The sequence below is a fragment of the Cotesia typhae genome, unplaced genomic scaffold (genome assembly GCF_013202065.1).
Source record: "Cotesia typhae breed Kobodo isofemale line unplaced genomic scaffold, CoteBio_Ctyphae scaffold_91, whole genome shotgun sequence".
In the NCBI taxonomy this organism is placed as follows: Eukaryota; Metazoa; Arthropoda; class Insecta; order Hymenoptera; family Braconidae; genus Cotesia; species Cotesia typhae.
This window is the reverse complement of record NW_027423781.1, coordinates 1,351,871-1,368,919: the sequence shown is the minus strand read 5'-3', so window position 1 is coordinate 1,368,919 and position 17,049 is coordinate 1,351,871. Positions and strand designations below refer to the sequence as shown.

Here is a 17,049-nt window from a genome sequence, read left to right as displayed (position 1 = left end):
CAACAATGTTAATTAGTTAAAAAAAAAAAAAAATTAATTAATTGTAAAAAAAAATTGTCTACTGTTGAAAAAAAAAAAAAAAATAAATAAATAAATATTTAAAAACATTGTACTGGAATAAATAAAATAACTTATTTTACTTACAATCTGTTATATTTAAATAAAAATAAAAAAATAAAATCGGCACTTTTAATTAAATATAATTTTAAGTGCCAAAAAAATTAAAAAATAAATTTTTTTTTTTTCATTTCCTAAACCCAATTAATAATTGAACGTTTAAAATTGTCGTAAGCGTAAAATGACGTCACTTATGCTTCGTAGATGCTCGGATCCACTCGGATGCAACGCGAGTGTGGGTTGTGTTTTCTCTGAGACCCGGCAGTTGATGAATCGGTTTCAAACGAGTCGAAACTGAGCTCCCGGTTTAACTAGTTTGTAATTGTTATTATTTTTTTTTGCGAGTTGAAAATTAAGTGAAATTTTTCGGGTTGAAAAGTGGGTTGTGGATTTTTTTTTTGATTTTTTTAAAAATGACCGACGTTCAGGCCAAGGGTGAAGATTTCAGTAGGCTACAGAGTTCATCACCCAGACAAGGTAATTTTGGGAGTTTAATGATTTGTTTGGGTTTCCCGCGCAAGCGTGATTGAAATTTTTGGTTTTGAGATTGTGAAGCGGGGTTTATTTGGTAAAGGGACTCGAACAGGTTGCTAAATCTCGGGGAGCTAGGTGATACTTGCTTTACTTGTTTCACTTCTTTCACTTCCTGGACGGAGAATGAGAGGCGGCCTAACGGGGTCGTGGGAATTTTCTCACTTACAGTTAATAAATTAGAATATTTTTTTTTGTTCGGGATTTGTGATGATTTTTTGGAAATTTATTTAGATCATTTTTTTGTCGAGGAAATTTTTTTTTTAAGTAAAATTTGGAGTAATTTTCAAAAATTTGAATAATTTAATAATAAAAAATTTATTAAATCAAGTAAAAAAATTATTTTTTGTAATTTAAAAAATTTAATAAGTTTTTTTTTTAATTTATCTAGATTATTAGAAGAATAAGAAATTAGGATAATTACCTTGTATCTTGTGAACTATTGTCATTTTTAAAGATATAAGCTCATCCTGACATTACACTCATCAAGACCTTTCATTTGAGTACCCACATCAATTTTTCATATATTTTATATATTTACATATATATATATATAAATATGAAAAATATATAAAAAATGCTTGTGGGTACTCAAACGAAAGCTCTTGACGAGTGTATTAAAATAATTTCAAAGGATTTTATTTTTAATTAATAATAAAATTTAATACAAGAAAAATAAATACATAAAGAATGTTCACAAAGAATCCAGCAATTAATTAAAAGAAAATTTATCTATTTAAGGTACTCTAAATTTCTCGAATAAGAAAGTTATTTAAATAAGAACACTCCTTACATTCAATATCATCTTAAACGATTTAATTATTAAGCGGTGAGTCACCGCGATCTTTCGTCTATTACACTTGTGTTATCGAGAACAAAGTGGCGTACATTGTTGCGAATAGTGCGAGAAGACCATAAAGGGACACTTGAGATCGCCGGAAGCTAAAAAAAAATTTCCTCACCAAATTCAGCAATGCGCAAATGAAAAAGAAAAAAAAAAAATTGCAATAATTTAATCATCCGAAAATTTATCAATTTGCTATGTTATAATTCAGAATTGCACGCGACACAGAAAGCAAGAGGGTGATGCTCACCAGATTGATTGATTTGAATTAATCACGAAGGTCGCGTGACCTAACTCTCACATCCTAGAGCAATAAAAATTACCCGTTTACCTCCAAATAACTCTAGCTATTTAGCATTAATGTTTTTATAGCGAAATTTTAATAAATAGTGTAATTATTATTATTACAAGCAAGCCCACGCTTCTAGCTCCTCATTAATCTTAATTATGCTAGTGAGTTATTTCCTTCGTTTAATCTTAAATCTGTCTGGAAATTAGTCAGATCATTGCCCTATAAATTTATAGTTTTATAAATATTTATTGCTTCGGCCAATGGAACTTTGACCTTCCAAAAATTACTGACGTGCTTTATTTATTTATTTATTTATTGAGCTTCTTTATTTGGTATTGCTCGGATGACTTAAATTACTTTTTTTTTTCATTAATTAACAAGACTGCTTTCATTAAGATTCATCAACAGTTGGTTAGTTATTTTTAGACTTTTTTTTTTTTACTGCAATTTTGTTTGAAATATTTTTACGATGGATTACAATTATTACAATTATTTTTGAGAAAAATGTCTTGAAATTTTGAGAAAAAATTAAATTTTTTTCAATCAGTCACTTTTGATGATTTTGTATTTTTGATCAAATAATTAATATTTTTAAAAAATTTTTCATTTTCGAAATTTTTGGGTGATTTTCAACGAGCTGTAACTCCGAAGAAAATGACCGTACAGCAAAAAAATAGCAAATCGTAGCTCCAAGTGTCTAGTTTTCAGATATGACCATGAAAATTTTTTGATCATGTTCGGGTCTGGCTAAATCCTAAAAAAACTACAAAAAAAAAAATTTTCCAAATTTTTTTTCGTCTTAAAAAAATTCTACGGGCTTCAAAAAATTATTTTCCAAAGATTTTTTAAAAAAATTTAATGCCCTTCAATTTGACATAATCAAAAATATTTTATATTTTTAGTTACATTAAAATATTTAACAATTTATATATTTTATATAAAATATAAATTCTCACAATTACAGACATTTTTATTACCAAAAAATAAATAAAAATACCGATTAATAAACCTTGACTAAAATACAAAGAAAACAAGCAATAAATTTCTAAAAAATAGCTTTTAAGAATTGTAAAATTATCGAGCAAACTTTTAATTCTCAAAGCACCGGTTCTTTAAATTCGGATAGAATAAAATAATAAACAAATAAATAAATAAATCAGCAAATAAAAGTTCATTGCACTAAAATTAATAATAAAAATATTTGTATAAAATTCGGACTAAAACAAAGTTAAACGTTGATTAAAATTACATTAGCTGGTAATGATTCTATTCTAGTATTTGCACATCACGGTACCGTGATTATGCAATTGTCTCTTTATTTTCCTTACCGCTGACCTGACTCAACTCGTTGAGTCGGCCTTGAGCAATCTGTTCATTTGAATAATCCTTCTTATTTTATTTCCTATCGTGATATCGCGGGCCAGTAATTAGAACAGCAATTATCAGCGATAATTGTAAGATCGATAATAAAAATAATAAAAAGTTATTATTAAATTGTTGGTTGTAAAATTACATACTACATATCACAAAAAGTACACAAAGTTGTGTTATGTCGCCGTCATAATAATGAAAGATGATGTCATACATTTTAAATGATATATATATATATATATATATATATATATATATATATATATATATATATATATATATATATATATATATATAGCGTGCGTGTTTACTATATGATATCTTGTATGTTGACGTTGAATTATTTTTAAGGAGCGTCAAATAAATTATCTTTGAATTATTATCATTTATCTTAATAATATTTCATTTTTTATTTATTATTTATTATTATTTATACTTTTACGGAAGCTGATGAATGACGAGCTGGAATAGTTAGTGTTTGTGAGTGAAGAGCATCTTGGAAATGAAAGCAGACACAAAGGATAGGGGTTGTTTCTACAGAAAATCGATACTTTGCTACTCACGCGCAGCATCCCTAGCTCTGTTTAATTTTTTTCTCCTCTACGGTGGTCATTGATTTCAGTTATTTAAATGGAGCATTTGCGGCATAACTCTACAGTATGAATAAAAAATAATATTACTGGTTATTGTAAAAACTTTGTTAATATTTATTAAATTTTTTTAATAAAGAGTCTAAGTTGGATTTATTGCTAGGAAATTGTTGCTAAGGGGCGGAGCTAGTTACTAAGGACGTTTCAGGTTGCTAGGGAATAGTTGCTAAGGGGCGGAGCTAGAGTTACTAAGGTTGCTAGGCAATAGTTGCTAAGAGGCGGGGTTTAAGTTACTAAGAGGCGGAGCTAAAGAAAAATTAAATATTTTGTATTATAAATAATTATTAAAATCAATTTTTTATAAAGTAACGTTCCTGATTGTTTGAAAATTTATTCAGGAGGGAATTTATTGACCTTTTGTTGCTAGTAGGCGGAGCTAAAGTTACTAAGGTTGCTAGGAGGCGGAGCTAGTTACTAAGGACATTGAAAGTTGCTAGGCAATGGTTTCTAAGAGGCGGAGCTTAAGAAAAATAGAATATTTTGTATTACAAATAATAATTAAATAAAATTTTTCTATAACAAGCTGATAAAGTTATACAACGCTTGAAGTGCAAAGTATTAAAATAAAAAAAAAAAAAAAAGGAGGGCCAAAAACAAGATCTAGATATGTAATCTCGACACGCCTTAAAGTAAATATTTATATTAACTTATTGTCGTGATATCCAAGCGTAACAAATTGTCTACAATAGAACAAGTATCATATTACTGATTATTTAAAAGCGAGACAGTTCTCGTAGTTAATGTTGCTTGAAGTCGTTAAAAACAAATAAAAAAACTGCATTAAGACGGCAGACATTTGTCGAATAAAAATTACCATTTCATTTGCAATACTTTTTTTGGTCTCAGTATTAATCGGCGAAGAGCAGCCAGAAGGCTACGGATGTGGTAATCGATCCAAGCATGAGTAGCCAAGGGGAATTTTTTTTCTTTATGGCTTCCTCTTTGTATTAGAGGTTTTTGGCGTTGTTTACCGTGGGGGATTCCCAAATGAGCCTTGTGAGGTTCATTACAGAGGCCTCCACCGCTCATTGGGGTAACAACCCTTTGATTAGCTGCCGGTACGGCAGAGTTCCAAGTTACTGGATTCCCCTAACTCTTTTAAAATTTCTTATTCTTCTGTATTGACACTAATTATTAAATAAATTTATGTTCCAGGTAATCTATCTATTCCATCAGCGCTTCCACAGACATTTTCTATCAGATTAACAGAAAGCATAATGAATGGGGGGCTTGTAAATAAATTGGAGCTCAAAAGAGGCGTCTGTAATGTAAAAAGAGAGTAAAAAGCTCTGTCAAAAGTCTTTTAGCTTGTAAAGAGGCTCCGTTGTGAGGAGAATTAATGTAAGATTGGTAAGAGCATTAATTAAGCAGATGGATTTAAAACAGGGCTTGGTATTTACCAAGTTTAATTTCTAAATTGAACTCCAAGGGCCAAGGTGGCATTTATTAATAATAAATCCATAACACGCTCTACACTAATTTAAATTCCGAGGTCACGGGCTTGATTTTGGTCTGGAGGTGAAAGGTCGTAAGCCGATGTTAATATTTGAAGGGGAAAGTGACTAAAATTTTGTCTCATATCTTATGCATCAGATCTAGCAAGTTGTTGTGCGAGTTTAACATTATTTTATTGTAGTAGGTGTGTTGATTGAGGGGATATTAAAAACGTAGGTGTGCTACGCTTAGGCATGAAGGTCTGTAGGGTTGGGTTAGATGGCTCTAGAATCGGACTACGCGCAGGAGCAGACCCAGGACATTGCTGGCAGTCTGTTGGAAAGGACTAAACTTCTCAGTTCATCGTCAGCTCTTTAGTCCACGTAAGTTTCTTCTCTATTTTCGTAATTATTAATAAGTAATAGCCTCTAATAAAATTAGAACTTTAAAATCAGTAATTATAATTACAAGACAATTAGCATCCACTTTTGCACCCTCACAATGATTAATTAATCAACCGCGCTGATTAGACATTTTAAGTAGGTTAACGTCCACCTGATACAGATAACACTATCAGCAGCATCGTAATGCACTCGCATGTTATTATTTAGATCAATAGCCGGCATCTTCTTTCTAAAATTCATATTAATCAGTCGCTGATTATTTTAATTCCGTTAATTAGTAATACGTCAATTCAATTTATGGTTGATTCAATTTAACGAAGCCCTTCAACTTAAGATTATTCAAGCGTACTGTGTAAATTGAATTAGCTTCGATTTTTACGTCACTCACAGCCGACAAATCGATCTCACACTTTTTTCAATTCTTTCTTAGTTAAAAGGGTAAATAAATCCAAACTTTTTCTCAGTATATAGGTTTTAGTTTAGTGTGTGATTATCAAGTGTGCGTGCTAACCTGATGGTACCACGCACGAAATAGCCGGTAATAAATCATCATTGATCTAATGATGTCTCCAATTTAATTCAACGTGAGTTTATTTTATCATTATTGATACATCAAATATATAAATAATATATTTTTCGACAGTTACTTTCAAACGTTGATGGATCAATACTCAGCCAAGTTATTGTATAGCTATTTGTATTTCCGGTAAATTTTTTACCAACTCCATTTTTACGGTAAATTTTATTTCGATTAAAAGTTTGTTAATCTTTAACGAAAGTACAATGAAAAATATTTTTTCAAATGTGTTAGACAGAATTTCAGTTTTTTCATTGAAATGTTACCATTTGTCCGATAAAAATACTTAGTCCGAATTTTTAAGTAGATTTAATCGAAATCTATCTATTGCATTGGTCCTCATGTCAAAATAGCATCTACAATTCTTAACGAATTTAGATAAAACTTGGTATACATATTTTTTGGATAATAACCTTGATTGAGTTCGAAGATGAGCAAAATCCGTCAACAAGTTTAGAAATGATAGCTCTTAAAAATTATCAAAATAGTAAAAATTACGTTTTCGGTGACTCTGTTAATGTATAACTTTTGATTAAAAAGGGATGGATAATTTTTGATAAATTCATGTAAAAGCTCATAAAATTACCTTTAATTTGACGTATACATAATTGACATTTCGACCATTTTTAATTATTTTATTAAAGTTAAGAGTGCAATTGAATCATTTTCAGGGAATGTTTATAGAGTACAACCGACTTATCAATGTTATTCTATCGAAAATTCTCAACAGATCCTAATGAAATTTAATATATAGATTCCTTGGAGAATTAGCTTGTATGAGCTCTAAAATGAGCGAAATTCGTCAATAAGTTTAGAAATGGTAGCTCTTGAAAATGATCAAAATAGTGAAAATCACATTTTCGGTGACTTAATTGATGTATAACTGTTTTAAAGGTTCAAAACGTTGAATTTACAGTTTTTTTACGGCAAAACAGAAGTAAGCTTTGTAGATTAGAGTAAACTCGAAGCAACTGTGACCTAAATGATTATTGGCTCTCGATTTTTTTACAACCAATACGATAAAAACAAAAAATCGACAGTCACGAATATGCTATTCGTGATATTGTGTGTTAGGGGGTTTGATCATGTTAGAATCGGGAATAGAGAGCGCCCAATGAAAGAGGAGGGTGCTGACTGAAGGCACGTACATAAACTCCCCGAGACACGCGATTACAAAGCTAACTTGGTTTATCCTTCGTATGGAGTTTTAATGTACTAGATAGTCATGTCTATCTATGACTGAGCAACAAAATTTTCTTCCAACAAACGAATTATCCTTGACTCTAACACTTCGTGTTTGCCATAAATAAATGTCTTTATTTATCACCGACATTTTCCCTCTTATTGCTTTTTCCATAAGCATTAATATCGAAAAATATAAACGAAGTTTTAGAAATCAATGACAAGAATTAGAAATTAAAAGCATAGATTGAATTGTAGATAAAAAAAATCCAGGAAGTTTTATATAAAAATGTTTTGTAAACAACAAAGATAATTTTAGACAAATTTATCCAGATCACGGCATGTCTATCGCAACTGTTGTGTGCAATATGCAATCTCGGGGTTAACGTAACATCGCGCGTGTTTTGAGACTCCTAAATCCATATACACATTCTCCAGAGTGATTTATCCAGAATTGAGTCCTTAAATGTAATCACGTTATTGATTAATACTTATTTTCACTCTTTATCGGTTTGAATCGGTTCAACTAACTTTTTTAACGTTCAATACATTCAAGTAATGATTTGAACGTTCAAAACGTTGAATCTACGATTTAAATTATAACTCTGGTATTTATGGAAAACCGCACAAACTTATTTTATATTGTAATCACGGCAGTAGACCAAATGTACCACTATCTACACCTATAACGACTAGGAGGTGATGCATTCCGTGATTATTTAGGACGTATAAGTATAAGCTTAATTAGAAAATTAAATTGGAGTAATCACGCATTGTAGAATTTGGATTTTTAATTCGTGATAGTAAAGGCTGAAGAAAGCTAATGCATTTGATACGCAACAGGTCAATGCCGGGCAAGTCAAGTCTGCGGTCAAGGAAAATCAATTTATAAGTTTGTTGTAAGGTTGTTGTTGGTAAATTATGGACGATCAACCAGCCAGGGGACCACCGGTAAGCTTTAATCCGAATAACAAATAGGGTACTGTTTAGGGATTAGAATGTTGCTAGGTGATTTAGGAATTGATTTTTTCTCGTGGCAGGTACCGTCTTTCACGATAATCGATCTATGACTAAAACTAAACATCCTTATAATAAATTCAAATGTTATCTATAAATAATTCCAATTAGATAATCATAAATATAAAATTTGATCGATAAAATAAATTTTTTAGCAGCAAGTCAATCAACAGAGACCAGCTTCACTTTCACCGCGATTCCCATCAAACGAAAGTGGACCACGTCTAGGCCAGCCTCTACCAAGTCTTCACAGATTAGACAGCCGCACTTCCTTGTCGCCGCAGTTTCCGCCCCCGCGACAATTTCCACCGCGGCCTCAAAATCCACCTGGTAACTTTCCACGTCCTCCTTCTGGAGTTCCTCCAGGCCGATTCCCTCCGCCAGGAACTATAAGGCCTTATCCAGCTCAACGAGCGCCCTTCAATCCGCAAGCTACGAGCCAAATCCGACAGAGGCCGCCACTTGAATCTTCCAATTCCCTGCGCTTCGCTCCGCCACGAATAGTGACCAATAATGAAGGCTTGAAGACACCGAGAGACAAAATGGAGGAAGATAAGAGACCAATGTCTCGCGCTGGAGAGGATGACGATGACGATGATGTCGTTATGGATGACAACGAGTCTGTTGGATCTGCTAAAGAAGCTTCAAGCCTCTCGGAACCTTTTGCTTCCAAATCTGAAGGTCTTAATCCTGGAATTAAGCCTTCGGCTCCTGTTCTAAGTCCTAGTCCTAAAGCTCTCAGCCCTGCACCAAGTCCTAGTCCAATTCCGAAGTCTCCAACACCAGCAACAAGTCCCAGTCCAGCTCCAAAGACTCCTACACCAACAGCAAGTCCAAAAGCTGAGACTCCAAGCCCTAAAGTAGGAACTCCAGTACAGAGTCCTAGTCCAAAAGCTACCACTCCTGTTAAAAGTCCAAGTCCTAAGGCTACTACACCAGTACCTCCTAGTCCTAAGGCTGGAACTCCAACACCAAAATTTCCAACGCCCGTACCAAGTCCTAGTCCAAAATCTGAGACTCCAGTACACAGCCCAAGTCCAAAACAGCAAATAGGAACTCCAATACAGAGTCCTAGTCCAAAAGCTACGACTCCTGTTCCAACTCCTAGTCCCAAGGCTACTACACCAGTACCTCCTAGTCCTAAAGCAGCGACTCCAGCACCAGCAAGTCCTAGTCCAAAAGCAGCGACTCCTGTTCCAAAAACTCCAACTCCAGCACCAAGTCCTAGTCTAAAAGCTGTGACTCCTGCTCCCAGTCCCAGTCCAATCGCAGCATCAACAGAGGACTTGAAAAGCGACCAAGAAGAACAATCTAGAGCCTCGTCCAGGTCAGCTAAATCTCCTACCAAGTCTCCAAACTTCCTGGAGCCAGGATCCAGGTCCATCACTCCCAGCCCCGAGATCAAAGGATTTGACAACGGAAAGCCTAGACCACTCACTCCTTCAGTTCCTGCTAGTCCATCACCAAAGTCTCCAGAGTCTCCAGCATCCCCCAAAACACCCAGTACTCCTGTAACTGCTTCTCCGAAGCCTCCAGCCACACCGAAAACTCCCGGAACTCCCAAAGAGGACAAAAAGAAGACTACTTTTGCTGAAGATACTATAGATGACGAAAAAGAAAGCGAGAAAGCTACCAGAGCTGGAACTCCAGCAGTTGTGGATAAACCTGATCCTCCTGATGCTAAATCTATGAAACGGTCTGCTTCTGGACGATCTATCAAATCAGGTTCTATGAATACTTTTTAGAGAAAACTTTTTTGTTTTTTTGATAGTTTAATTTAATGTCTGTGGAAATGTTTGATGGTTGGAATTTTGAAGGAATTTTATTGACTGGGTTGTTTTTTCTAGAAGCTGCCAGCGAAAATGGAGCTACGGGAAATGGAGTAAGTATTTTAATGGTGTAATTTATTGGAAAGTTTTCTATTTTTTGTTTCTAATGTTGAAGCAACCGTCGACAAATGGAGTAGCAGTTTCGCCGACGAAAAAAGCACCGACAAAACCAAAAACAGTTGGCTCGCCTATTAAATCGCCCAGTAAATCTATCAAGTCACTACCGAGGACTCCGGAAGCTGGACCTCCATCGACTACCGAGAAAAAAAGTAAGTTTGAATCTCGTTAAAGTTAGCTCTGAGCTGGAAATTGAATCATATTATTTTCAGAAGTACCGATGAACAAAGTTCAAGTCGGCGCGGCACCCTCGCCAAACCTGAAAACAGTCCGTTCAAAAATAGGGTCTCTGGACAACGCGAGCTACAGACCTGGAGGAGGTAAAATAAAAATTGAGAACAGAAAGCTGGACTTTAGCAACGCCCAGCCAAAAATTGCCGCTAAAAATGATAAATATATGCCGAGTGGAGGCGACAAAAAGGTGAAAAATAATAACATATTGTCGTCTTTTTTATTTTTTTATCGATGCTCTATTTTTTTTGTAATGTTTCTTTAACAACGTCGCCAGCTAAGTGGATTACGATTGATAAGATTACTCGGAATTTTTTAACTTGATTCCAGATAACTCAAGTGAAACTACAGTGGAACGCTAAACCCAAAGTCGGATCACTCGATAACGCGACTTACAAGCCCGGCGGCGGTGATAAAAAAATAGAAACTATCAAAGTCGACTTCAAAGACAAAGCCAAGCCGAAAGTCGGCTCCAAAGAGAACGCTAAGCACGTTCCAGGTGGCGGGACTGTCAAGGTATAAATTTACTGAGGTTTAAATTTTTTTGGATGGAAATTTGGAAGTTTTTTATGGCATGACAATTTTTGTCAACGAAACCGCTGCCTTTTTAGAAATTCAAGGCTAAAATTTAAATAGAGAACTTGGAAAAAATTTAATTTGCCGGGAAATTTTTCTAAAATTTAGTTTTTAGCGGTGACGTCATTAGATTTGTTCAGTAGCGCCACCGTACGGCGAAATTTTAAAATATTTATGTTGGCGTTGTCAGTTTTAAAAGCAAAAATATACACCCGTTTTACTAAATTTAATTCTATAATTCAAAAATCAATTTTTATTGATTTTAAATTAATACAAGTTCTCTATTAAAATTAATCAGATCGTTTTTCTCGAGCGAGCTAAATGATTTTATTAGCAGTAATTGGCGGAATGAATTACCACATTGGAATAAAATTACACTAAATTATAAAGAGAAAAAGGACTAAGTGGTTTCTGAAATTCCTGGAACGGTAATCGATAGATTTTACTCGTAAAAAATTAGATGTTTCGATATAATAATTCTAGTAGTTGTTTTTTGTGAGTCAGCGTTAACAAGGTCTCTCTCTCCTAATTAGTCTCATTACATGTATCGAGTGTTTGTAAATAGACGCGTAGGAGAGCGAAACTTTGCATGTAGAATGACATTTTCGCGCCCTAGAATTTATTTTTATGTATGTCGATAAAAGTAATACCAAGAGAGCGATAAGTTACAAACTACACGGAAAAAAAGTAAACTGTAATAAATAATAGTCGATTTATAATAAGTAATGATTAACTGCTAAAAATTGACATTTCAAACAGTAAAATCGTGATTTAAAGTAAAGTTTACATTTTTCCGTGATACACTAATTTTTTATCCAATTAAATGTTATTTAATTTAAGTTCTGCTAATGTTAATTATTAATCAGTTAGCATGGTTATCAGAATTTTTATCATTATCATTTTAATTTTCACTCAGTCGGGTGCGACGACGCCCAAGACACCCCAGGAGTTTTCCGACAATGTAAGTCGACGCTGATATCATTTGGCGAGGTTTTGTTATTTTTTAAAAGTGCACCTGACCTTCTTGATTAATGCTTGCTTTCACTTTATGCATGCATTACTTTTTTATTCATTTTATTTATAATTAAATAATTATTTATCTTTTTTTTTACGTCTATCTTGACTTGGTTTATATATTTAATTTAACTATGTCACGCTTGTTAATGGGGATTATTTTCTAAGAGAATATTTGCATAATTGAATGGTAGATCGAGACACAGAAGATCGATATCAAAGCGGAGAGCAAAATCGGCTCGATGGATAATATGAAACATAAACCAGGAGGCGGTGATAAGAAAATCTTCGATGACAAAGATTACTTACGGCAAATGGGGGGTGCTTCTAATGCACAGAGTGTCAACGGTAGTGGTACTCAGGTAACTAAAACCTGTACCTAAATTTTTTTTAAAAGAAAATATATCAAATTTTTTGGTAAAAAATTTTTTTTCCGCTGATAGAAAATTTAATTTGTTTAAGAGAATAAATTTTAAAGATTTAAAATTTTTTTAGACAAAGAATTTATAATCTATATTATTAAAAGAATAAAGAAAATTTTTTTTATTAAAAATTTATGTTTAAAAATTCTAAATTCATTTTAAAATAAAATAAATTTTCTGAAGAAATAATTTTTCTATCAGTATCCTTCCATATAAATTTAAATTTCACAAAACTATCCAACTAAACTTCAATCTTAAATTTCAACTGCATCACATGCACGCTAATCACACTATTGGCTGTCGAGAAGGTCTAGAAAAAAAAAAAAAAAAAAAAACATCTCGCGATCTACTAACGTAAAAACCAGAAAAAAAAAAATTCTGTTGTATGTCACAGAGTCCTGTACCATCCAGCGATGGGAAAAATGGTCTGCCCACCTCGGACGAGAATCTCAACCAGGAATACTAGAGCTTTTAAACCACTTTTGACACTTTAATTCACGCATTAATTAATTTAATTACTTAAATGAAAAAATCAAAATATTGAGCGACTACGAAGAAACATTAAAAGATCTTTCAGACGATCCTGCCGCGCATATCGCGCTTTTTCACAAACAAAATCGCCATCGTCATCTAACGCACCAAGATATTGAGAGATAATTGCTTGTTAATTTGTTAGAAAAAAAAAATGAAGTGAAAATTGTTATCTGAATTTAAAAAATGAATTTTTTTTTCATGTATATAGAATATTTGTAATTTATCGTCACTTTTAACACTATGTAATGATTGTAATAAAATATACACAGTTAAATATCACTTGTATCGCTTGATAATAAAATTATTAATATTAATATTAATATTGATAATAAAAGTATACATTTTTAAAGTAATTGTAATTTTAATAATCGTTGATACGATTTATGGAGACTAATATTATTGAATATTATTAATTATTATATATTATATATTAATATTGAATATAATTATTGATTATTATTATTATTATAGAGATGTCACGACTGTATGCTATTTAAAATTTTAATTGAGAGATTTATTGTATCTGTATCTTGAAGATAAAAAAAAAATTCGTAGAAATAATATTTTTGTTTTTAAATTATATGACGCACTTTATTTAGTTGCACCTATCCTTGATTTTCCTTTTATTTATAAATAATATTTATGGAATTAAATTTAATAGACATTTTTCAAATTTTCTTAAATGATTTATTTATGAAAAAGATTTTTTTTCTATTACAAATAATTTTTTAATAAAAAAAAAACAGTAAAAAAATTTTTCATCAACAAAATTGAGAAAAAAAAATTTTTTTTAATTAAAAAAAAACTTAAATAAATTTTTTTTCAATAAAAAATTGCAAGAAAAAAATTTTTTTTTAACTTTAAATGTCTACTAACTTTAATTTCATAAAATATTTATGAACTCATTAAAGCTAAATTTTAATTTATACAAAAAATCTTTAAAAATACGCACGATTTTTGTCACTTTCACAAATTACTGCCTTCATATTAATTAAATAATTATTTATTTAATTAAATAGTTAAAAAACTAAAAGAAGAATTTTTCAAAGGAAAAAGATCCAAACCCACCGCCATCAACGCCAACAAGAGTTCGCCCAACATCAATAACCCCAGTGACACCTGAAGCCTTACGAACAAGCCTGATAGCCAAGTCACCAGAAACACCCAAGACCCAGCCATCAACACCTACCGAGCCTCCAACAGTCCGCGCACTGACGGCGACTTTATCAAAGCCAGTGATCCAGACTCCGCGATTGGCTCCTAAGTCACCTAAATCGCGGCCTCCAAGCTTAGACTCCAGCTTATCCAACTCCAGCTCTAGCAGCTCACGAAAATCATCTCCGACTGTCCATTTTCCTTCTATAGCTCAAGCCTTGCCAGATGTCCTGCCAGAGCAGCGAGAGCCTGTCAAGTTTCCTAAGCTAGAACCTTAAACTCTTACCAATCGTGCTCGACTTGCTTAATTTATTGTTATTATTATAAAGGCCACGAATTTTGGCTTTTAGAAATTTTAATTTTGATATTGCGGCGGAAATATTGTGCTTAGAAAAAAAATTTCCGAACTAAAGTTCAAAATTTAATTTTCTAAAAAAAATGTCTTATGGTTTTTTTATAAAATCAATATTTTCACTGTAATATTAAAAATTAAAATTCATAATTAATTATTCAATTTTTTGGTCCTAAAAAAATTATAATAGACATCTTTTTTTATAAAAATTAAATTTTGAACTTTTATCTAAAAAATTTTGTATACGACCAATATATCCGCCGTAATATAAATAATTTACCATTAATTGTTATTTTCAAGGGAAAAATCCTGTATATGGTTATCGTTATTATTTATCATTGTTAACTTACTCTTAAACTTATTAAATAAAGAATAATCAGGATGCACATAAAGAGGATTAAAAAATTTGTATATAAAAAAAACATAAAAACATACGCTCCCCGACAAATGTCATTCAGACTTTATTTCTTTCTTGACTATCAACGGACTAATCAGCTTAACATCATCAAAAAACGGATGGCTCAGCGCGTTCATTGCTGTTACCCTCTTGCTGGGGTCGTAGGTCAGTAATTTCTGCAATAATAATTAAAATTAATTAATAAATTGAATAAATAAAAATATTCAAACAGCTGATTAAAAAAAAAAATGACTATTTACAATAAATAAATCTCTGGCATTGGTATCGAAGTTGGGAACGACTTCATCCAAGTCTCTGGAGTCCCATTTAGGGAACATCGACTTGTAGTCGGGTAACTGAGATACTCCAGGCCAAATAGTCTCATCTGGAGTCCCCAATGTCCGGAAAATCTTGAACAGTTGGTCTATTTCCGAGTCTCCGGGAAACAAAGCTCGTCTGGTTGCCATTTCAGCGAAGATACAACCAAGGCTCCAGATGTCTACGGCGTAAGAGTACAGCTTGGTACCGAGTAATATTTCGGGAGCTCGGTACCACAGAGTTACTACTTCGTGGGTGTACATTCGCATTGGCAGTCCGAATGATCGAGCCAGACCGAAGTCTGCTAGCTTGATATGGCCTTCGTCGTCGATCAGCAGATTCTGGGGCTTCAAGTCACGATGGAGGATCAAGTTCTTGTGGCAGAATGATATGGCCTTCAGTAATTGGTGCAAATAACTCTGAAAATTTTTATTAATAAATTAAATATTATTTAAAAAAATTTTATTTATTAATTTTTAAAAAATTACCTTAACTAACATACTCCAGTGCATGGCATTGATGCTAGTGACCTTCATAGAGTCCAAGAATTTTTTTAAATCTTGCTGCAAGTACTCAAACACCAGGTACAGATCCTTGTTGACATCACCGATGACTACGTCGAACAATTGGACAATATTCGGGTGTGTCAAATCTTTCAGCAGAGAAATTTCTCTGATGGCTGTTGATGGTACGCCTTCAGTTTCTCTAATAAATTAATTATTTTAATAAAATTAAATTAAAATTTACAAATGCAAAATTTTCGCCTCAATTTTAGAGTAACAACTAAGTGTTTAATTTTTTACATTACAGCGAAAATATTGGTCGTATAAAAAAATTACTAGACATTTTTTTTAGAAAATTTAATTTCCTAAAATTTTTATTTAAAAAAAATTTTTTTAAGCCCAATTTTTTTTGCCGTAATATCAAAATTTAAATAATTTCTAAAAGGCAAAAATTTATGAAAATAAAATTAGCCGACATTTAAAAATTTTAATTATTTATTTTATTGAAAAATTATTTTAAAAAAAAATTAAAATAAAAAATTTCACATGCAGTTTAAAAAAAATTTTTTTTTTGTTATAATAAAAGAAAAAAATTGAAAACGTCGGCTAATTTCAGTGTCACAAAAATTTTGGTCTTATTTATTAAATAAAGTAAAATAATTATAAAAATAAAAATTAAAAACAACAAAGGCGAGGACGCAATAAAATAAGCTGAATGATGTGGTGCTATGACCAAAAACAAAGCATAACTCCACCAGATTCAGCTTAGCTTAATGCGTTTTATTAGTTAGCGTCACCGCAAGCAACAATACTTCTCTGGTTATAACAGCTGATAAGCAAAAAAAATAATTATTAAATATTGTTAATAACAATTGTTAAAATTGTCAAACAATTTGCGGCAAACTTACGTCGCCAGTCTTATTCTTTTCAAGGCCACCATCTTGCCAGTGATTTTATCCCGCGCTTTGTAAACAATTCCGTAGGTACCTTCTCCTATTTTTTCTATTTTGTGGAAATTATCCATAATTACTTTATTTAAATTAATTATTTTATTATTTTTATTCCACGATTTTATTTGCACGCGATCCGGCTTTTTAGTAAACAAATACAATCGAGTTTTTAGTGCTGCGCTCTAGTGGCGAAAAATAACAGCTGATTTAAACTGACAAATTTAAAAATATT

At 32.2% G+C, this 17,049-nt stretch overlaps 3 protein-coding genes across 8 annotated transcripts; 2 read left to right on the top strand and 1 right to left on the bottom strand.

Annotated features, from left to right (window-relative positions):
• The first annotated feature begins 7,397 nt into the window (after positions 1–7,397).
• Positions 7,398–13,479, top strand: Tau (microtubule-associated protein tau). 6 transcript variants are annotated; one of them, XM_074258318.1, is made up of 9 exons: positions 7,400–8,353; positions 8,575–10,144; positions 10,267–10,301; positions 10,364–10,517; positions 10,581–10,786; positions 10,927–11,112; positions 12,089–12,133; positions 12,381–12,548; positions 13,003–13,479. In XM_074258318.1, the coding sequence occupies exons 1-9, from the start codon at positions 8,324–8,326 to the stop codon at positions 13,072–13,074; spliced, it is 2,466 nt and encodes an 821-aa protein (XP_074114419.1). In that variant the 5' UTR covers positions 7,400–8,323; the 3' UTR covers positions 13,075–13,479. The 6 variants fall into 6 exon arrangements, with proteins under 6 accessions (XP_074114423.1, XP_074114419.1, XP_074114422.1 ...); XM_074258317.1 differs by having other exon boundaries at positions 7,407–8,353; positions 10,270–10,301; positions 10,578–10,786; XM_074258316.1 differs by having other exon boundaries at positions 7,408–8,353; positions 10,578–10,786.
• On the top strand, positions 13,388–15,222 carry LOC141537665 (uncharacterized). Its single transcript, XM_074258788.1, has 2 exons — positions 13,388–13,393; positions 14,192–15,222. Exons 1-2 carry the CDS (start codon positions 13,388–13,390, stop codon positions 14,573–14,575), a joined length of 390 nt encoding a protein of 129 aa, XP_074114889.1. The 3' UTR covers positions 14,576–15,222.
• LOC141537380 (cyclin-dependent kinase 2) lies at positions 15,087–16,977 on the bottom strand. The gene is made up of 4 exons (XM_074258345.1): positions 16,776–16,977; positions 15,853–16,069; positions 15,307–15,783; positions 15,087–15,222 (listed from the first exon to the last, which is right to left on the bottom strand). Exons 1-4 carry the CDS (start codon positions 16,889–16,891, stop codon positions 15,100–15,102), a joined length of 933 nt encoding a protein of 310 aa, XP_074114446.1. The 5' UTR covers positions 16,892–16,977; the 3' UTR covers positions 15,087–15,099.
• Positions 16,978–17,049: the final 72 nt, after the last annotated feature.